General features: G+C 46.3%; 11 protein-coding genes across 11 annotated transcripts, besides 23 other annotated features; all 11 read left to right on the forward strand.

Moving 5' to 3' along the window:
• On the forward strand, positions 1 to 2,939 carry Tc00.1047053510729.10 (AMP deaminase, putative; the record flags this gene model as incomplete). The annotated part of the gene is made up of 1 exon (XM_813770.1): positions 1 to 2,939. A coding segment is annotated over one exon (2,939 nt), but the record flags the coding sequence as incomplete, so codon positions are not given.
• Positions 1 to 16,798: a sequence feature (heterozygous, non-Esmeraldo-like haplotype).
• Positions 3,058 to 3,091: a sequence feature (AT_rich).
• Tc00.1047053510729.20 (hypothetical protein, conserved) lies at positions 3,239 to 4,396 on the forward strand (the record flags this gene model as incomplete). The annotated part of the gene is made up of 1 exon (XM_813771.1): positions 3,239 to 4,396. One exon carries the CDS (start codon positions 3,239 to 3,241, stop codon positions 4,394 to 4,396), a length of 1,158 nt encoding a protein of 385 aa, XP_818864.1.
• Positions 4,412 to 4,436: a microsatellite.
• Positions 4,948 to 4,991: a sequence feature (A-rich).
• Tc00.1047053510729.30 (hypothetical protein, conserved) lies at positions 4,991 to 5,677 on the forward strand (the record flags this gene model as incomplete). The annotated part of the gene is made up of 1 exon (XM_813772.1): positions 4,991 to 5,677. The coding sequence occupies one exon, from the start codon at positions 4,991 to 4,993 to the stop codon at positions 5,675 to 5,677; it is 687 nt and encodes a 228-aa protein (XP_818865.1).
• Tc00.1047053510729.40 (hypothetical protein, conserved) lies at positions 6,018 to 7,025 on the forward strand (the record flags this gene model as incomplete). The annotated part of the gene is made up of 1 exon (XM_813773.1): positions 6,018 to 7,025. The coding sequence occupies one exon, from the start codon at positions 6,018 to 6,020 to the stop codon at positions 7,023 to 7,025; it is 1,008 nt and encodes a 335-aa protein (XP_818866.1).
• Positions 7,101 to 7,131: a microsatellite.
• Positions 7,397 to 7,433: a sequence feature (AT_rich).
• Positions 7,485 to 8,873, forward strand: Tc00.1047053510729.50 (hypothetical protein, conserved; the record flags this gene model as incomplete). Its single annotated transcript, XM_813774.1, has 1 exon — positions 7,485 to 8,873. One exon carries the CDS (start codon positions 7,485 to 7,487, stop codon positions 8,871 to 8,873), a length of 1,389 nt encoding a protein of 462 aa, XP_818867.1.
• On the forward strand, positions 9,176 to 9,844 carry Tc00.1047053510729.60 (hypothetical protein, conserved; the record flags this gene model as incomplete). Its single annotated transcript, XM_813775.1, has 1 exon — positions 9,176 to 9,844. The coding sequence occupies one exon, from the start codon at positions 9,176 to 9,178 to the stop codon at positions 9,842 to 9,844; it is 669 nt and encodes a 222-aa protein (XP_818868.1).
• Positions 9,948 to 9,972: a microsatellite.
• Positions 10,081 to 10,108: a microsatellite.
• Positions 10,236 to 10,308: a sequence feature (T-rich).
• Positions 10,478 to 10,503: a microsatellite.
• Positions 10,804 to 10,826: a microsatellite.
• Positions 10,985 to 11,737, forward strand: Tc00.1047053510729.70 (proteasome alpha 1 subunit, putative; the record flags this gene model as incomplete). The annotated part of the gene is made up of 1 exon (XM_813776.1): positions 10,985 to 11,737. The coding sequence occupies one exon, from the start codon at positions 10,985 to 10,987 to the stop codon at positions 11,735 to 11,737; it is 753 nt and encodes a 250-aa protein (XP_818869.1).
• Positions 11,947 to 12,006: a sequence feature (A-rich).
• On the forward strand, positions 12,253 to 13,305 carry Tc00.1047053510729.80 (hypothetical protein, conserved; the record flags this gene model as incomplete). The annotated part of the gene is made up of 1 exon (XM_813777.1): positions 12,253 to 13,305. The coding sequence occupies one exon, from the start codon at positions 12,253 to 12,255 to the stop codon at positions 13,303 to 13,305; it is 1,053 nt and encodes a 350-aa protein (XP_818870.1).
• Positions 13,567 to 13,604: a microsatellite.
• Positions 13,762 to 13,786: a microsatellite.
• Positions 13,919 to 13,989: a sequence feature (T-rich).
• Positions 14,082 to 17,114, forward strand: Tc00.1047053510729.90 (hypothetical protein, conserved; the record flags this gene model as incomplete). Its single annotated transcript, XM_813778.1, has 1 exon — positions 14,082 to 17,114. One exon carries the CDS (start codon positions 14,082 to 14,084, stop codon positions 17,112 to 17,114), a length of 3,033 nt encoding a protein of 1,010 aa, XP_818871.1.
• Positions 16,799 to 17,988: a sequence feature (areas merged during assembly that could not be assigned to a particular haplotype. This can correspond to areas where the two haplotypes were merged or to regions with more than two copies in the genome that were merged during assembly.).
• Positions 17,178 to 17,247: a sequence feature (T-rich).
• Tc00.1047053510729.100 (hypothetical protein, conserved) lies at positions 17,477 to 18,535 on the forward strand (the record flags this gene model as incomplete). Its single annotated transcript, XM_813779.1, has 1 exon — positions 17,477 to 18,535. One exon carries the CDS (start codon positions 17,477 to 17,479, stop codon positions 18,533 to 18,535), a length of 1,059 nt encoding a protein of 352 aa, XP_818872.1.
• Positions 17,989 to 20,428: part of a sequence feature (heterozygous, non-Esmeraldo-like haplotype) that runs on past the window's edge.
• Positions 18,573 to 18,624: a sequence feature (AT_rich).
• Tc00.1047053510729.110 (meiotic recombination protein DMC1, putative) lies at positions 18,903 to 19,958 on the forward strand (the record flags this gene model as incomplete). The annotated part of the gene is made up of 1 exon (XM_813780.1): positions 18,903 to 19,958. The coding sequence occupies one exon, from the start codon at positions 18,903 to 18,905 to the stop codon at positions 19,956 to 19,958; it is 1,056 nt and encodes a 351-aa protein (XP_818873.1).
• Positions 19,977 to 20,006: a microsatellite.
• Positions 20,150 to 20,182: a sequence feature (AT_rich).
• Positions 20,225 to 20,273: a sequence feature (T-rich).
• Positions 20,372 to 20,414: a microsatellite.

The raw sequence follows: 20,428 nt of genomic DNA on the forward strand, positions 1-20,428 counted from the left end.
TTGCGGAAACGCAAGGGCCTAAACACGTTTCAGTTACGTTGCAGCGGTGCAATCGAACCTCAATGGATGGTCTTCTTGCCGGGTATCTACTGGGGGACGTTATCACGCGAGCGACAGAAATCATGGATTATCCAGTGTTGCAATACTTGTGTGGATTACATGGTGTTGGTCTTACCGTAAGCCCCTTGCATGATCATATTCAGGGGATTGTACACTATCAAAATCATCCTCTCCCAAATTTTCTGCACCGATGCTTAAATGTGGCAATTGCTACCGAAGCACCCCTCCTCTACCACCACGGCTCATCTCCACTGTTTGAGGAATACGGAACAGCAATGAAAATATGCGGCCTGAGTTTTCTTGATCTTACGGAATTGGCTCGAAATAGCGTGATGATATCCTCTTTTCCGCTGGAGACCAAGAAGGAATGGCTAGGGGAAAACTTTAACCGGGGAGTTGAGGGAAATGCATTTGAATTGAGTCAAGTGACAAACGTGCGCCTTGCATTCCGTGAGGAGTCATGGGACTTGGAACGTGGCATGCTGAAGGATTTATATATCAACCGAAGTCTCCCACGCGAAGCGATAGGGTCGAGTCGTTGGCATTACATTAGTAATGTGAAGGAGGTGGAATATCACACTGTGCTGGATACGCGAGTTCGTTTTCCTCGCACAGTCCTGAATGGCCCCCACAAGGAAGTAAAGTGGGCTGTCAGTGCCGCACGAGGCATCGCTCGGGCAATGGATCTGCGCTTCAAGTACATTTGGGAACCTCCAAATCCGTGGGAGGTGACACAACAGCGCTCCGTGGAGGCCGATTTTCAACGAAAAACCGACAGTTTCAACGAGGACGACTGGACGTATGCCGCAAATGACGCCGTCTTTATTTCCTTCCCCAAAAATGTCGTCCATGCATGGCCTCGACAGCTTCCAACGGTGGAGAAATTCCGCAACGATTTAAAGGAGCTACAAGACATTTGTGCATCCTCGGATGTGAAGGACTTTTCACAAAAACGACTTGAAAATTTGGAACATCGGTTTCGTCTTCATCTTGCCCTGAACCACGCCAACGAGGCGGGAACGACGGAGGATCGTGTTTCTTCAAACCGCGATATTTATCAGGCGGTGAAGGTTGACACACACATTCACATGGCGGCCGGTATGACCGGACGACAGCTTTTGAGTTTCGTTGTGAAGAAGCTCATGTATAGTGGGGACGATATTGCCACGAAGAGGGGGGATTTGATTCACACCCTTGGTCACTTCTTTAAGAAGAATGGCATCACCAAGAACCTGACCGTGGATCAGTTGAACGTGCAGGCAGACCACACCTTATTTGAGCGCTTTGACAATTTCAACAATAAATACAATCCAATGGAGAACCCGGAGCTTCGCTCATTACTTCTGAAAACGGATAATTTCATGAAGGGACGATACTTTGCGGAGCTGATTCAAGATGTGTTTGCGCAGTACTCAAGGGATCGCCACACATATGCTGAAAACCGTGTTTCCATTTACGGTATTAACATCAGGGAATGGGACAATCTTGCACTCTGGTTTTCCACGCATGGGATGTCGTCTAAACATAACAAGTGGGTCATTCAAGTACCGCGTGTGTACAAGGTTTTTCGTGCACAGAATTTGATTGGGAGTTTTGGACAATATTTACAAAACATATTTCAGCCACTCTGGGAAGCCTCACTGCATCCTTCCGAGCATCCTTTGATACATCACTTTTTAAACCACATGAGTGGGTTTGATTCTGTCGACAATGAAGCAACACTTGATTTGCCATTTTTACCAGTGTCACCATGGGCATGGACATCCGTAGAGAATCCTCCATATAATTATTATTTGTACTACTTGTATGCCAACATCCGTACACTTAACGAATTTCGGGCATCACGAGGATTTTCAACATTTGCGTTGCGTCCTCATTGTGGCGAGTCAGGGTCGGCAGAGCATCTTTATGGCGCTTTCCTCTGTGCAAACAGTATTTGCCACGGCATCAACCTTCGGGATGACTTTCCAATGCAATATTTGTTTTATCTTTCGCAAATTGGCTTGCACGTATCACCACTGAGCAACAATGCTCTCTTTCTACGTTTCTTGAAGAACCCGTTTCCGGAATTTTTTCGCCGCGGTTTAAACGTCTCACTTAGCACAGACGATCCATTGATGTTTCACCAGACACAGGAACCCCTTATTGAGGAGTATAGTATTGCAGCACGCGTGTGGGGCCTTTCTCCCAATGATCTCTGTGAGATTGCACGTAACTCGGTATTGCAGTCTGGATTTGACTACGTGTTCAAGCGAGATGCCATTGGAGATCAATGGTACATGAGCTCCTCCCTTGGAAACGATTCTTTGCGAACTCATCTCTCTGATATCCGTGTCGCCTTTCGGTTTGAGACATACCACACAGAGATGGATATTCTTGAATTGTGTTCTGGGCGTCCCATCAAGCGTTGCATGCTCACAACGAATCAAGAAGAGGAAATCAATGAGAAAAATTTTGACGTTGAACCTGAGAAAGTCATTCTGTCAACGCACGATCAGGCAATAGAAATCATGCTCCGCGAAGTTGAAACAGGGCGGGAACAACTGCGTGTCTCGCGGGTAAAGGTGGACGCTTTGCGTCGACAGCAAAAGTCGCTTGTGGATAAGCTGACAGAGTTGGCCATACATCAACAGGAAATGCAGGAGGAGGCTGAACGCTGCAATCGCGCGGAGGCCTTACGCTACGAGCGGCGTCCTCCCACACCGCCTGATGCGGCATTTATGACGTCTGAGCGGGCGACAGTGCAGCGGCTCCTTCGATGGCGTCCAAAGCCATTGGACGTATTGAACCATACGACGGAGTCATCTGTGCCACTGAGGAACCCTAGAAGGTTGCCCAGTTTGAATGCTCCTAGCATCGGTTTCCGGCGCACCATTTAAACTACCATATATGCAGATGTACATATATAGTATGGAAAATACTTTGAAATGATGTAACTTTCATTTTTTTTTTTTTTTTTGCTACTTTTAATGCTTGAATGCAAATTTCCTTCACTACATATATTTATATTTTTATTTAAGTATATTTATATGCCTTTCCTTTTTTTTTTTTTTTTTTGTTTCAGTCTGTGTGTGGCTTTTTGTGTTGGACGGTCTGGAGAAGTGATCGAGGAAAATATATCCACATACAAACGCCATTTGTATTACTCCATATTTTACTCTAGGCATTATCGATAGACATGTCGGGTGTGGTGGACCCTGTTGACGCGACGATTACACGGGATAGTTGGACCTGCCCGATTTGTACGGTGGAGGTTTCCCGGCAAAATGCCTTCTGCCAGGTCTGTTTGCGTTCTCGACCGATGGACCGTTGCGGTGTGCCCCAGATCTTTGCGGGGTGCAGGATTCACTTCAACGGAGTCATTCCACGTACCATCAAGCACCCAAGTCACTCTGTTGAATGGCGCATGGCTGAGCGTCACGGGGCGACATGCATCGTGGATTTTGACGTTTCACAAGTGAACGTGCTGGTATACCGCCCTGGATATGAGCGCAGTGACAAGGTACGGAGGTGCGTAGAAGGGGGAATCAGCAATGTTTTTGTAGTTCCTATTACATGGATGCTGGACTGCCTGCTACAGTCGCGTCAGATCCACGTTGGGCTATATCGCCTAACATCTATTCCAGCTGTGGCACAGCCCACTGGAAAAGGTCCCGTGCTTCCACACCATCAGCACCCCTACTACCTAATGAATGTGGAGGAGTACGCCATCCCAACGTCATTCTCGCAAAATAGGCAAAAGGAAGCAAATGGCTCTCCAAACAATGTTTTAGTGAACGCAAATGCAAATCTTCCACCTTGCTTTGAAGTCCCCGAACTGCAGTACACAAATGTTGACGTGTTCGAGGCCGTGTGCAACGCGCAAAAGGGTAAAGCAAGTGTAGAGGATGATCAGGAAAATTATGAAGATGCCCGTGAAACACGTAAGCGGGCGGCTAATATTGGGATTTTTAGCTGCGAACAACGACACAACCGTGTTGACAGTTTTCTGTTTAGCGGGATGAAATTTCTTCTAACCCCCTCGCTTGAGTCTAACCCCCACCTAACACGGGCACTTAAGCTGTGCGGAGCCCAAATAGTCTCTTCATCGGAAGGCAGCCTTGGAAAACTTTTAAGGACAGCTGTGACACACGTGCTGTACGACCATGGCGAGAAAAAGTGCGATGTTATGATAGAGGCAGCTAACGTTAAAAAGGAGCTACCTGGACTTACATTGGCAAAGGTCAACTGGGCAGAAGATTGTCTGATACTTGGAGAACTCGTCCCTCCATGCGGTCACTACGTCCCAACGGAAAAGCTGCTGGCTACACTCTCAAAGAAGTTTGCTAGACGGTGAGGATCGGCGTCTGAAATATATATATATATTTATATATATACGCCGTTTTTATTTCCGCTCCCTAATATTAACTGCCTGGGAGGTTATGTGTGTGCCTGTGCGGTATTTCCATTTTTGTGGAAAGGAAGAATTTGAGAACATCGACTTGTCTTCGTACCGTCCTCTGTAATTAGTGGAATATAGTTTGAATCACGCCTAAGAATGTGAGGAAAATATTTCTTTTTCATGTTTTATGATTCCAAATGAGTTGAATAAAGAGAACAGAGAGAGGATTTTCTTTCTATTCTTTATTAGCCTTTTTTGGGTATCTTTTCTGCTATTGACGTCAAATAAGGAAGGTGGAGGGACGCGGAATCCTTTGCGAGGGTGTTTTATGTTTTTTTTTTGTTTTATGTTGAACTCTTCTTTATATATGTATGTTGTCTTTATTCATCTTGCCCTCTCTTCTCTGACGGTTGACGTGGTATCACTGGGATCAAAAGCCTCACCCTTGTTGCATTCGGGAAGGATCACATAGCATTGCAGAAAAACGACACTTTTTTAAGAGAGAGAAAAAAAAAAAAAAAAAAAAAAAAAAGGAAGGAAACAGAAAGAATGGGTAGGTGGTGCCGTATGCTTTTGGGAGTTGTTTTGCGCGTTTTCATTGCTGTGTCTGTGCTTCTCGGTTGTGTTTTCGCCGAGGATTGCGAATTAGCGAGGCAACTGCGTGAGAATGAGATGAGGCTCTTCAACAACGTCGAGCTGTCGCAGAAATTGAAGTCCTCCCGAATCGGCTGCATCGCGTGGAATATGGGCTACTGGAGCTACGAGTTGTGTCCGGGTAGGTGGGTTCGGCAATACAGGGAGGTCAAAGAGGTGATAGTGGAGGAATACATTCTCGGCGTTCAGCACCGGTGGCGCCTTGTAGATGAAATAGGGTCACAGCTCCTGCAGTACAGTGATGGTTTTTATACCCTGCCCGACCGACTAAGGAGTGCCGGGACGACCATAGATGCAGAAAATCAATTGTATGCATGCGCCAAGGAAAGTAATAATAATAATAACAAACAAGTTGACGTGGTTTATCCTGATGGGTCTCCGTGTGGAAAGGGCTTTCGCCGTTTTTCACTTTTACATTTTGTGTGCAATGAAAATGTCCACTATCCGATCGTGAAACTAAAAGAACCCGCCATTTGCAAATATGATATAACAGTTGTAGCCTCAACCATTTGCGAAGCGATGCTTGGAAGCTTCCAGGCACAAATTGAACTGAATGATGCACATATGAGGTTTGCTATTTGAGGAAGTTGGAAAACTTATTCTTCTTTTTTATGTGTGTATCCTTATCCCTTGCTAACACCGCATATAAATTATTTGTGTACATTAACGAGAGAAGTAGAAGAGGTTTAGTGAAAAAGATGGAAATGGCATAAGCATTCCCGTGCTAAAATGGGATGCATTGGAGGTTCTGATGTGTATTTTTCTCCCCTTTATGTTCGCTATATATTTATTTGATCGGCGGGGGGTTCCTGTTGCCGCACTTCTCCACGTGAAATCCACACACTCGTTCTTGCATTTACTTCTAGGAGGAATATCTGGTAAAAAGAGGGGGAAAAAAGGGGGAGGGCAAGGGGAATTAAGAATGTTTCTGTTCATGGTGTTTGCCCTGGTGATTGCGGTTTTTATTGCCGTGTCACCGGCCGCCCAGGCCCTTCGCATGAAAATTGGCTCCTACATCAGTGGTGTGCAGTTTATGATGGTTGCCGACGACCTTCCGAAATCGTTTACCGGGAGTAACCACATGCAGATGAAGGCACCGGCAACAGAGGGATCCAAACGTGTCATCCGAGTAGTGTTTATTCGGCATGGGCAGTCTGTTTGGAATTCATTATTTAACTCGTTTGGAGCCTTATGGCCTTTACGTCTGGTAAAGGCGTTTGTTCGTGAAACGATTTATCTTTTTATGGATCCGTTTAACTCTGTTATCATCGATTCTCCACTAAGTTCCAAAGGAAACTTGGAAGCAGAGGAATTGGCCCAGTTCATACGTACATCCAAGGGCAAGATATCGTTTGACACAAACACATCACTTGTAGTTTGCAGCAACCTTCGACGGGCGATGGAAACTGCAGTTGTGGGCATGAGACCTCGTATCTCTTCTACACGGGAAAGAATTGTGGTGGACTCTTCGCTACAAGAGGGTTCCCGTAACATAGACGCACAGACACTTTCCACGGAGCGCGGGAAACTTGTTCCTTGTAAAATGGGCAAGTTGAATTTCTCGGAGCAGCTCGGTACAGTTTTTGATGCTCATCTGAATGCCGGTAACAAAACCTCGAAAATCAATGTATACGGGCGAATGGATGAATTTATTCGCCACCTATTCGATGGGTCTCAGCCGGACTCATATACGCCAGCCACATCTTCAGCACTCGGCAATGCAGAACTGAAGGAGGTCATTGTGATTGGGCATAGCAGCTATTTTCGTTGTTTTTTTTGCCGATTTTTGCCGTCATCATCCCAGCATATTGCGAAGAAAAAGAAGCTACGTAACTGTGGAGTTGTCGTCTTTGACCTTCTTCGCAACGAGTTCACCAATGAAATATTTATCGATGAATCATCAATCACCGTACTTTACAAGGGTTTCTGAGTTGTGTAACGAGTTTATCGATGCGGAAACACTGAGGATGGCCTGAACGACACACAAGGAGAGAAAGGGCATGCGTATATATATATATATATATATGTGTGTGTATGTCTGTGTCTGTCTGGGTGGGTGTCAATTGCTGTCATTTGTTTTGGACGTTCTTTTTTTGTGTTTGCGAAAGGGCGATACGACATAAGGGGAAAAGTTGAACAAAACCAAATGTTTGAACGCAGAAAAGGAGGGAGACGATGATGTTGATGTCAACGATGTGCGTGACCCTCTTTACCTCTGTACATTTATGATTCATGGAGCAGGCCGCGGGGTCTGCTTGCCCGCCTCTAAATTCAGTGTCATCTTTTTAGGCCTCACTCCTCTTTTTTTTAAAAAATAAAATAATAAATTCATTTATTTCTTTTCTACCTGTCCTTTGGGTAAGAAGATAACGGGTGAAAAAGACTGTTTATGACGACGGCACTTCTTCGGATTGCACGCCCGCCAGTTTCACGCCTTTTAGTTGCGGGGGCCCATTACCACACTGTGTCGGATGCACTGACAGAGGAGGAGCGGCGTCATTTGGAGCAGGAGCTGCCACCGCGGGAGCTTTTGAGTGAATTGCGAACTAAGGATCAACCACCGGATGGGGAAGGCGATGATGACGTGAAAGTACCGGGTGATTCCTTTGGTATCATGCGCAATCGTGTTGTCTTTTACAGGCCGATTCCACGGGAGGTGCATCCTGGAGCCCTTGGAGAGTTGTTTCCCGAGGGGTGTCACCCGATGCGCTCCGTCAATGCCGCGACTTTGAGGCGCCTCTGCGGACGGTTTGGCGTGAGTCTTGAGGAGGCGGCCGCCGCAATGTTAGAGGCAGAGCTTGAAATCAATTTTGCTGTAGATCTACTTGTGAGGCGCAAAGGAATTAAGGCACCTTTTGGAAGCTTTGGACTGGTTGGTTTTGAGACCTACGCACCAGAGACATTTTGTATGGTGAACTTTATTCTTCCTTCTTTTGAGGCTACACGTGATGATGACGTGCTTGACGCAATCCATGAGTTGACGTTATCCGCTGCGGAACTGCCGTTGGATATACCAAAAGAAGAACTTTTAAATAAGTTTTTAAATCATTGGACGATTGAAGATGGAAGAAACTGCAGAGAAGTAATGAATTCTTTTGACATCACAGCCCAAAGCATCGTGATGCTACCGTACGGAGAGTACAGCGTCCAGGGGTTTTATATCTTTAACCCTGTCAAGGAAGACGTTCCAAACATTGGAACAGGGGCGGCAGCATGCTGTCTGGATCTTAGAACTGGCATACACAATCGCTTTCGGTTCCATGTGGAACGCGTTGCAGATTCCGTGAGTGAACATGTTCTCCGCGAGCTGGTGCATTATGGACAGAACATCCATCTTTTGCGACAGGCGTATTGGTTTAAACCGGAGTATAGTGTGGAGGAGTACATTCGCTTTAAGGAGTCTTTGCTACAACCGAGTGCATCCATCTTTGAGATGCGCTACGCGGTGCTCACGGCGGCTCCTTACGGACTGGAAGGGTACCGTAACCTTGTAGAAATGGAGAAGCTGAAGGTGGCACAACACAAATACGAAAAACACTACGAGGATTTCATTTCACCCGGTAAGTGGCTGACAAGCGATAATGCCCAGCTTCAGACAGTTGCAGGAGGAAGTGGTGATGCACCTGGGTCCATTCTGCATATGCAAACAAATAGTCCAAGCATTTCAAAGACGGCGATGGAGACGAGAACAGCACCGCTTCGTCATGTTCTTGAAAAGTCCATTCAGGCTCATGGCGATCGTGTTTTTGACCGCTTCTACCGCATGAACTATCATTAGACCCATCACGTGTTCATGTTATTATTATTATGTTGTTGTTGTTGTGTGGTTGGTCGTGGAAGTTCTTCAAGGTGGATGAGAGACCATCTTGGATCATGGCAATTGGATATCGTACGGGTAATTTTATTATTAATAGCTTTTATTTTTTAATTCTAATCTCGTACACACACTTTCTCACTCTTGCTTCCTCCATTTCACCCGCCTTTGTACGTGTTTTTGTGTCTACATGTATCTTTGCTTTACCTTGTCGTTGCGTTTTACTATTTTATTTTATTACTTGAAGCGGTTTTTGCGAAGGAGGGATGGGGTGCGTTTTGTCGAACCAAAAATTACTGCAGAATTCAAACCGGCAGTGTAGTTCTATAGTGAGGGGAAAGCCGCGCGTCCAGACGGATCCCGTGTCGGAAGCTGTCATTCATGACTCAAGGGGCAAGGTGATAAATGAATACGATGCTCTTGCCTTTTTTTCTGATGCTGCTGCAAACAGCAATCTCGTAGCTCTCACGGACTATCGTGGGGTGCAGGTGTACGTGACAAACCTGGTGCTTAGCAAGGTGAACTCTATCTGCCGATGGGTTGACTCGATACTTGAGGTAAGGGAGCGTAATGGCGGGTACTTTATTGACCCGAAAAGTGAGGCGTCGTCCATGAATCGCTGGGAAAACCAGACGGATGTTGAAGAATGCTCGGCGACAATAGTTCAAGAAAGCAACAGCTCCTTCCAGCACCGGTTTGATGTAAGCACGTGTGGTCACGGAGCGTCTACCACTTTCCGGCAGACTGAAAAATCACCATTTTCACCAAAGCAAGCGGAATACTCACCAACGTCATCAAGAAATGTGGAAGGAGCTCCGTCTGGAGAAAAACTGCATTATGCAGAGAAGCTCTGCATGCCGGAGGGGCCGATGAAGGTCGAAAAATTTTCTCCCTTAGATAAATTGCAAACTACACCTAAAATTGATGTTAAATGAGATAATTTTATTATTGTTGTTATTACTGGCTGTATGAAGAAACAGATTTGGAGAATTGGCAAATCGCGGGAGAGACTGTACTGAAGTTGCACTTTGCACCCAGTTTTTTTTTTTTTTTTTCCTTTTTTGTTATGCAACACTTGAAGCCGATATGTAAGGGAGTGAAGGATTTATCTCCTTAGTACATTAAGACGGGTGAGAGGGGAATTTTGTGAGGAACGGCAAGGCGGCTTTTTTTGTTATTATTATTATTATTATTATTATATATACATATATACATATATTGCTGCTTCTGCTTTTGAGGAGGCTTTAATATTTGTAGGGCATGAAGTGGTTTCTTGGGGATTTGAGTGAACAGGAGTATCACTGTTCACTTGTAATGTTTGCCCGCTTTTCTTTTTATTTTTGTTTTTGTATTGTCCTGCTTCTTTTTTTTTTCTTTTTTTATTATTATCTTTCTCTCTACCCTCTCTTTCAGCGTTCCCATCACTTCTGTCTGTCTTTTGATGTTATGATTATTATGATTATTGCTTGTTGACGACTGTACGGGTTTTTGTGTATTTGCGGCTTATTTTCTCTGGTGGCCTGCGTGATTGCCGGCCTTTATTTTAGTGTTGCCTGAATGTGATGGACTTTTTTTTTTTTTTCCTTTTTTTTTTACTGCATAATTTAGTTCTGTTTATGTGCACGCAATTCCGCCTCCCCCTTTCTCCCCCTTCTGCTCGCTGCGGCCTTTAATACCTTGTGTGCGTCTGCCGTCCATGTCAGATACTCTCCACTTCTTCTTGCGGGCTGTTTTTTTTTTTTTTTGCGAAAACTTCCCTGTCGAACCATTTTGCACGAGCACCCCATTTTTTTTTTTCTCTTCTTTTCCCCCTATCGCCACCAACGCCTATTTTCGTTTTTTTGTTTGTTTGTTAAATTTTTTTTCTTCTGTGCCACCGGTAGGCCATCACATATTTCTTTTTTTTTTTTTTTTTTTCAGAGTTGTGAGGCAGACTAGCAGCAACAAGAAAGAGACACAAACAGTAATACACCCATACATACAGGTACACTTGTATTTATTTATTTACTCCATTTATTCACTCATCGGTCACCGCGAGTCAGCGAGAAGAAGTCTGAAAAGAAAAAAGGAAGCAGATGAGTCGCACGGGGTTTGACAAGTACATTACAGTTTTCAGCCCCGAGGGGTCTCTATACCAGGTGGAGTACGCCTTTAAGTCCGTCACGTACGCGGGCCTGCTCACGGTAGCAATACGTTGCAAGGATGCCGTTTTGGTCTTTACGCAGCACAACGTGCCGGACCGATTGATGCGCCCCGATACCATTACTTCTCTCCACAACATCAATAAAGACATCGGGACGTGCATCACGGGACGGGCTCCAGACGGGAAGTCGTTGGTGCAAAAGGCCCGTCAGGAAGCATCTGAATACAAGTACCGCTACGGTTCCCCGATTCCCGTTAGCGTGCTCGCCAAGCGTGTGGCGGATATGGCGCAGGTGAGGACGCAGCACGCTGGATTGCGGCTGATGGGAGTTGTCATGACATTTCTTGGGATGGAGCAGAATGACGCGGATGGTTCGTGGGTTCCGCAAATTTACTGCGTAGATCCGGCAGGATGGTGCGGCAGTTACCACGCATGTGCCATCGGCAAAAAGCAGATTGAGGCGAATGCATTCCTGGAGAAGAAGCAGAAAAATGCTCCGTTTCACACACTCTCTCAAAAGGATGCCGCCATGATCGCTCTCGCAGCCCTTCAGAGTGCCCTTGGTGCCTCTCTAAAGGCGACCGATGTGGAGGTGGGACGTTGCAGCGTGGAGGACCACTGTTTTCGTCGGGTCCCCGATGAAGATGTGGAGGAATGGCTGACTGCACTTGCAGAGGCAGACTGATGTGGGATGTTTGTTTTGTTGCGAGACCCGGAGAGTGCACAGTGGACAGAGAGTGTAAAGACATCACGTGCACTTTGCGTTACTTGTAGAAGGAGCAGCAGAATTTTCTTTTTTTTTTTTTTTTTCTGTTGAGTTCCCTTTGAATGAAAAAAGCACACACGCAAGGACACACCTCAGAAAAAAAAGGAAAAAAAAATTTTTTTTAGGCCAAAAACGGGAAGAGGAAGAAACGAGAAGGAATAAAAAAAAAAAGAAAAAGAAAGCAAAAACTGGGAGAGTACTGCATGGCCGATTTTGCACCTCGCAGTACATGCCGGAACGCGACTGGATGCACCCATGTGTTCTTGAATATCTCTACACGCACGCATCCCTTTTCTGTTTTTATTTATTTGTTTGTTTGTTTTGTTTTATTGCCTTCTCTGCTGTTTGGCGTTATTGTAGTCTCTAAATAACACACACGTAAGGAGGTCCGGTGGGTTCCGCTAAACTATCAAGCTTTCCGCTGCCGTTTCAAGATGTTGATGGAATGGCTTCGAGGGAAGTCTGAGGAAGTGTCCGCCGCGCCGGAAAAAACAGTAAGGAGGAAGTTACTAGACGTGGACCCTGAGACCCCACTCGAGCCCTCACCTGCAGAGGCTGCCTCGCAACGCGAGGAGAAATTTCGAAGGAAGTTGGCCGCTAGCGCCAAGGAAGGCCCAACATCTCCGGCCAAATTGGTCAGCTATGAATCTATGTTTCGTGGTGCGCAGCGACTCTTGATGGAAGGCAATTTTGGAGAAATAAACGAAGGACTTACGCTGAATGTGGCTCGTAACGCACAAAACGTGATGATTTCCTCTAAGTGTGTCCTTCTTTCCCCTCAAATGTCACACTGGGAAGTGTCTTTTCAAATGAATGGTTTTTCCGATATTGTAGCGGCTTCATACAACACATTGAGTCGCTGGAGTCTAATGTACCAGCGTGTGAGCAGTACAGGGGCATTACTCCTTGCCCAATGTATGGCTCAGCGGCAACAAGGTATGACTCAGGGTACAGTGGTTGGTATGCTTCAGTACCCGTGGGTGCAGGGCGGCTGCACAGCGGTGCAGTACGTTAAGAATCAATCTTTTACACTGAGTCACGCTCAACGGATTATACGGGGGTTGCATGTGGGATCCAGTTTATCGTGGGATCCCATGACAAAAGGGACGTCTCTTTCTCACGGGTTCACTGCCGTAAACTCATTGAAGAAGGGATCTTTGTCTGGGGACTGGACTCCAAGTAAAGGCGAATGGAAGCTGGCAATCACAAAAAAAGACTGGGCTCACGACGCTGAGTTTGCGATGCAGCTTGACCACACCCAGAAGGACCAAGATATGACGAGCCAGCTGAGCTTTGGCTTGAAGAAACAGTTTATCGGTGGGAGTTCGATGAGTGCTGTGCTTAACGGGTTTTCCGTAGTAAAAGCAGCCGTGGGGTTGCCCTTTGGTGGTGAGCGCATTGGGTTGAATCAAATGCACTGCCGGTACAATGTTCATTACAACATCCGCTCCGGTGCGTTAAAGCATGGACTTGTCTTCACCGCGTAGCCTCGACATTTCTTTGCACCCCGCTATCAGACAGTGGCCGCAAATTTGTGAGTCACAGGAGAGAGAACAGTGCCCATGCGTTGGAGATTGGGTGGGACGAGGTGCCGTCCGCAGAACACTGCCCCTCCCTGCATTCACACATGGAGAAGGAGCTTCTGTAACGCTAACAACAACAAAAAAAAGAGGGGAAAAAAAAGTAACAACAACAAAATTTTTATTGGGAGGGAAATTCTCCTTTGAAAAAAGTAATGAGGGGAGGGGACAAAAACAAAAACAAAAAAACAAAAAATAAAACAAAACATCATCAGGAGTGTCCATGAGGGAGAATAATGGAGGGGATATTTTTATGTATTTATTTCTTCATACAAGCGCCCTGCTGTGAGGGTGGTGGGATTGTGAAGAAATGAGGAGGTGTGCCGGACTAAACGAGTTCCTTTCATTGGACGGGGTGCGGTGTTTTTTTTTTTTTTTTTTTTTTTTTATAATCATAAATAGACGTCTGAATTACCGATAAGAAATTCGAATGGCTTTTTCCTTCTTACAACTTTTGTATTTGACTGTGGGAACGGCGGAGAGAAGAAACAACTATGAGGATTGGGTGAGATGAAGGACCTTTTTTCTTTTTCTCCCTTTTTTGGGGTTATTTATCTTTTTATTTTTTTTTGGTTGCTTCTCTTTTTTTCTGTCTCCTCAGTTATTTCCCTAGCAGTACTTCCTATAGGGTTTTTTTGTTTATTTGTTTCTCATTGCGGCAATTCACACACACACACAGAGCAATGAATCGCAGGCATAGCGGTGGTGGGGACACCCACTACAAAATGTGCAAGAAGATTGCTCAGCTGACAAAAGTCATTTATCAACTGAATACTCAGAATGAAGACTACGATGAGAGGAATGCTGAGATGCGCCGGAGACACGAGGAGGAGCTTCGTACAATCTGCAGCGAGGCAGAACGTCGTGTGGAGGGGTTGCGGAAGGCTTTTCGTGAGGAAGAGGAAAAACGCAATGGTGCGGTTGAGGCAATGAAGCGTGGGTACATGGCGGAGCTTCAGGAGGCAAAGGATGCATACGCACGGAAATCTGCCTCCATGGTGGATGAACTTTCTGCCAGCAAGAAAAAATTTGAGGAGGTGATCGCCGAGGTGAGGGGAAAGGCACTGGAGGAGGCAGCCAAGAAATCCGCGGCAAATGAAGCGGAAACGGTGGCGTTGTGCGCGGCAAAGGACGAGGAAACAGCGAGGCTAAGAGCGTCAAAGGAGCAGGAGATTTCAAACTTGGTACGGGAATATAACGAGCGGTACAAGGCGATGTTGGCTGAGCAAATGGATGCTAGAGACGCATTGGAAGAAAAGTTGAACCTGCTGCAGTCGCAGCTTGATGCTGCCACCGCGGCCCATGCAGAGGAATTGCAAAAATGGGAGCAAAAATTACATGATTCCAATGATGTTGCCACAAGTATGTCTGCGGAGTTGTCGCGGTGGAAGGAGGACTGTCGGTGTCGCGAAGCGGAGGTAAGCAGGCTTCAGCAGGAGTGCGACACGTTACATCGTCGTCTTGATGCCGAGAGTAATTCATTGGGTGTGTCGCGTGACGTTGAGGCGACACTGCGGCAGGACGCGGAACTGTTGAGGACGCATCTAAAGGAAGTGCAAGAGGGGCGTGACAAACTGGAACGAGCACTGAGCGAGAAAACGACAGGGCTCACCAAGGCTTCTGCCGACATAACAGACTTAGAAAACCAAAAGAGTCTGCTGGAAACTCAACAAGGCCGTCTTTTGCATGACCTCAATGATGCAAAGAAGGAAAACCAGCAGTTGTTGAGTCGGGTCGAAGCACTCGACCGTCGCGTGCTGGAGCTGGAGGAGGCGAAGAAGGCGGCGGAGCAAGAAATTGGGCGAAGAAGTCGGGCGGAACGATTACTGGAGGAACGCTGTGACGAGTTAGGACAAAATGCCTCCGAACTTGTTAAGAAACATCAGGAAGAAATTAACGCGCTTCAAGCAAAACATGAAAATGCTCTTTTTGACATCCATTTGGCGTCGCAGAAGTCGAATGACGTGTTCGTGACCCAGCTTCGGCGTGAAAAGGAGGAGCTGATTAGTCACCACACACAGGAGTTGCGACGGCAGAAGGAGCAGCACGATCAGCAAATAGAAAAACTGACACGTGAGCATGAAAAGGTTCTTTTGGATCTTCGTGGTCAGTTGTCAAGTGCTGATAGTGTCGGGGGAGACCTACGCGTCACCATCGCGCAGTTGCGGGAAACCGTTGTCAAACTCGAAGAGGAGCTAAATACCGCAAAGAATGAAATTCAGGTGCTTGTCACACAGAAAAATGAATTGGCAGCGAAATGTGAGGCAATGAGGGGTGACCATGCGCGGCGAATAGCGGAGATGGAGGCGCGTATGAATGCCGAGCGGGAGGTACAAATTGGAAAGAGAGATGCGCTTGAGGCGGAGATTGCTTCCCTTCGCAATAAGCTCCAGGCCGATGCAGAAGCGAGCGAACGGAACTGGGAAAGCAAAATTAGGGCACAAGCAGAAGGGTACGAGAGCCGTTTGCGACAAATTTGTGAAGAGCATAATAACAGGCTGCGTCATCTTACGGAGTTGAACAATTCAGCCAACGCACAACTAGAGGCGAGACACCAAGAGCAGATTCGCAACCTCATGGAGGCGGCTAAGCTACAAAAGGAGGCAGAACGTAAAGAATCGAATATCGAGAGAAAAGAGTTTGCTAAGCAGTTGCAGCGAGGTGAGGAGGAACTGCAGCGGGCGAAGGATCAAATGGACGCTATGCGGCAAAGTGCAAAGGAGCATGCAACTCGATTCTATGATGAGATACAGTCACAGAGGCAGTACATTGAAAAGTTTACCGCCGATTATGAACTCCTACGAGAGGAGCTCCAAAAGTCCAATGTTGAGCTTAACGGCTTGCGTGAGGAGTATGCCCAGCTTGAGAAGGAGATGCGTCTGTGGAAGGGCCGTGAGTGTGACGCTCGTCAGGCGTTGGAGCGGCTGGAAGAGGCATCATCCCGATCGATGAAGGAGGTGGAAGCGCTGCACCGAGATTATGTCTCGAGTATGGAGGAGAAGTTTTCGCAGAAGACGCAGGCCGCTTTGGCTGAGCTCCGTGCCACTTTGACAGCAGAACGTGATGCAGTGCAACTGCGAGCCGATGGGGTGATCGCGGCCGCGCGGCAGAAGTGCGCCGACCTCCAGGAGGAGGTGAAGAGTCTAAACCTCAAGTTAGACGCATCTGTGCACGATATTCGGAAACGCACGGAGGAGCTCGAACGAGAGAAAAGTAGAAAGGAGGCGGTGCATCGTGAGTTTACCGCAACGTTGGAGGCGATGCGGCGCGATTTTGAAGATGAAAAGGAGAGCCAGCGCCGCGACACGGAGAATCAGCTGAAAGAAATATCAACTAACCACAAGACGATCATTGATGATCTCATGGAGCAACACGATGAGGAGCGAACGACACAAAACAATGTCATACGGAAGTTGCAGGCGGCACTCGATGAACTGCGGTATCGTTATGAGTACCGCGAGTCAAGAGAAGAAGATGTCGCGATGATTAACCGTCTTATGAGGGAAATAAAGCAGAAGGATCAGGCGCTGGAAAAAACGATACGCGATATGAAGATGTATAAAATGGAGCTTATCAATCGCGAGGAGAATTATAACAAGGTCTTTGGACGACGGCCGCTTGTCGAGCCCGGCCCTCCAGCTGACAAGGCACCGCGGCTGCTGCAGGGGATGCGAGAAAACCGAGATCGAACAGAAAGGCGAGCAACGCAGCAGTAACAAATCTCTCTTTAGAAATTGATTCAAGCACCTACGCATCATATTTATAAAGACATTTGGACCTTTTTTCTTCTTTTTCTTTTTACTTTTGTTGTGTTTATTGTTGTTGTGTTTATAATTACTTTGGTTCTTGCCTGTTTGCAGGTGTGATTTGGCTGCTCTTGGCTTCAGGACCTCTCACGCCTTTCTAGTGGGAGCTTGGGTTTTAATTCCTTTTTATTGTTTTTCTCGATTTCGCTTTACGCATATGTGTGCGGGTATTTTGCACTTACGCATGTAAAAGTAAGGCGATAGGTTAAATTAAACGTTATTAGGACATCCACCCGCAACAAGAGCGAGGAGAGTGACAGAAAGAGTGAATCATGTCTACAGTAGAGGAACTGAGGCAATCAGGGAATGCCGCGTTCTCGGCTGGGCGATATCAGGAGGCATTGGCGTTTTACGAACAAGCCCTTGCATTGGATGCGGAGAATGTTGATCTCCTTAACAATGCCGCGGCAGCCAGTCACTCACTGAAAAAATATGACGACGCCATCGCCTACGCGAGACGGTCTTTGAGCGTCCGTGACAACTTTAAGGCGCACACACGAGTAGGTGCGGCACTGTGGGCTCTGAACCGACTGCCCGAGGCCGCCATGGAGTATGAGCGGGCGGCAGTATTGTCGCCTGGTAATCCAAGTCTCGAAGAGAGCCGGCAGACACTGCTAAGGCTGCTGCAACAGTCTTTTGGCAGCGGTGGGGTTGTACCTCCGCTCTGCTCAACCGGGAAACTGGGAGTGTGCCTCGATGTTGTCGTTGTGACACTTGCACTGCTGACGATGTTCTTTTTATTTTTTATGCCTGCGCTAGCCAAGAAGACGTGGAATTTTTTGATGGCTACAGCCGTCGTGCAGCAAGCCATGATAGCGCGCAAGCAAGGCCTCCTTAAGGCCTCTAAAGAAGTTCTTTTGAAATGGAGTGATCACCGTTGCACACTAGAGTTATTGCTCTGCAGCATTGCATTAATCGGTGCCGTGGAGCCCCAGATGCTGTTGGTGAGTGCACTGGGTATATACAGTGCGGTAAGTCTTGCTTCGAATCTACCGACGTTATCGAACATTTCACCATTCCTGCATCGTCTCTGTGCACCGTATTTGCAGAGGGTTTTAGCCAATCAATCCATGGTTGCAAACTATGCTGCAACCCTGGAGGCTATCATGCTGTTCACCGTCATGTTTTCGGGTGGGGCTATTTTCACTCTTGTCTACATTCAGTACGTGAAGAATCTATATCTTATTGACAACAACACAAGGGTTGCCTTCACAGGTATTCGCATGAATCTTTCACGTCTTACCCGTCATCCGTACATGCCTCTTTTTGTAGACACCTATATGCAGAAGTTTTGTGAACTCATTTACACGATCGCCCAACGGGGCATTTGAAGGAAGAAGAAAAAAAAAAAGGGGACTTTGTTTTTAGTAATTTTTTTAAAAAAAAAACTCTTAGATTTTTATATATTTTAAATTAATTACATCTAATGAAATTGAGAAATGTGAATGGCGTGTGTAAGCATTTTCATTTTACCCCTCGCCTCACCTTTTTTTTCTCCCATACATATTATATGTATGTGGGGCAAAAAGGCTGCGTTTACGTGCATTATTTGTACTTTTTAAAAATCTGGACATTTGAATATTTTGTTGTTGTTGTTTCCTCTATTTGTGTTTCTTTGGCGTGCTGCGCAGTTTAAGAGCACATTGCATACAGCACGCAAACAGAGCCGTGGCCAAAACATACGGCGAAAAAGAGAAGATGCAGCACGCAGGCACACGCGCAAACAAGAGTGACACCGCAAAGGATGCCGCACACTGCTCGGATACGACGTCATTTCAGGAAGATGCGGCCCACGTGATCATGGAGGTTGATCGCCTTACAGAGCAAGGCGTTGCCACCGCAGACATTGCGAAATTGCGGCAGGCAGGCATTTTTACGGTTGCGGGGATCCACATGCAGTGCCGAAAAGAATTGGCGCTTATCAAAGGCCTTTCGGACGCCAAAGTGGAAAAAATCATTGAGGCGGCACGAAAGCTCTTCGACTGTGGTTTTACGAATGGGGTCACTTACCTGCAGCAGCGTGGCAAGGTGACACGCATGACAACTGGAAGTACTGCTCTCGATCAATTATTAGGGGGAGGTATTGAGAGTATGTCAATTACAGAGGCCTTTGGTGAGTTTCGCACGGGAAAAACACAGATTGCACACACGCTCTGCGTGACTTGTCAATTGCCCACTTCCATGGGCGGGGGCAATGGGAAGGTGATATATGTGGACACAGAATCCACTTTCCGTCCCGAACGCATTAAGCCTATTGCAGCTCGATTTGGTCTTGATGCGGACGCAGTACTTAATAACATTCTTGTGGCACGGGCGTACACACATGAGCATCAGATGCATTTGCTCTCCATGGTGGCCGCAAAGATGGCGGAGGATCAGTTTGGCTTACTTGTGGTGGACAGTATTACTGCTCTGTTTCGGGTTGACTTTTCAGGTCGAGGTGAGCTGGCCGAACGACAGCAGAAGCTCGCAAAAATGATGAGTCATTTGATAAAACTAGCTGAAGAGTTCAATGTGGCGGTGTACATTACAAATCAGGTTGTGGCAGACCCTGGTGGTGCATCGATGTTTGTTGCCGATCCGAAAAAGCCAGTCGGTGGGCACATTCTTGCACACGCCTCCACGACACGATTGTCGCTCCGCAAGGGCCGAGGTGATCAGCGTGTTTGCAAGATCTATGACAGTCCGTCCCTGCCGGAGGTGGAGTGTGTCTTCAGTATCTCCGAACAGGGCATCGTTGATGCACGTGAGTAGTTTGGAGTCAGCACCAAGATTATTATTATTATTATTATTATTATTATTTCTTTCAGAATACCCTTACCTTTCATTATTTTTTTTTTTTTTCTATTGCCAATTCAAAGTGCAAAACTTGTTTTTTGAACAGATTTTTTTGTTTTCAAATATGAATACGCATGCAGCCATCATTTTCTTTGTGTGTATTTGGGTATTTTTTTAATTATTATTACTTATTATTTATTGGGATAGGGAGAAATGAGTAAAACGGAAGGGTAGGTGGGTGAATCTTCCTTTTTATTTGTTATTGTTGTCTGTATGTTTGTTTTTATTTTTTTATGAAGGGAATTTATTTCCTGCTGGTTATTATGTGCCTTTGGCCTCCGGATTGGCTGGGTTGGGTTACCATTATTTATATTGCGTACATCTGCATATATTATTATCACTATTATTATTATTGTTATTATTATTATTATTTTTTGTGTGTGTTT

The sequence above is a fragment of the Trypanosoma cruzi genome, genomic scaffold (assembly GCF_000209065.1).
Source record: "Trypanosoma cruzi strain CL Brener 1047053516851 genomic scaffold, whole genome shotgun sequence".
Taxonomy (NCBI): Eukaryota; Euglenozoa; class Kinetoplastea; order Trypanosomatida; family Trypanosomatidae; genus Trypanosoma; species Trypanosoma cruzi.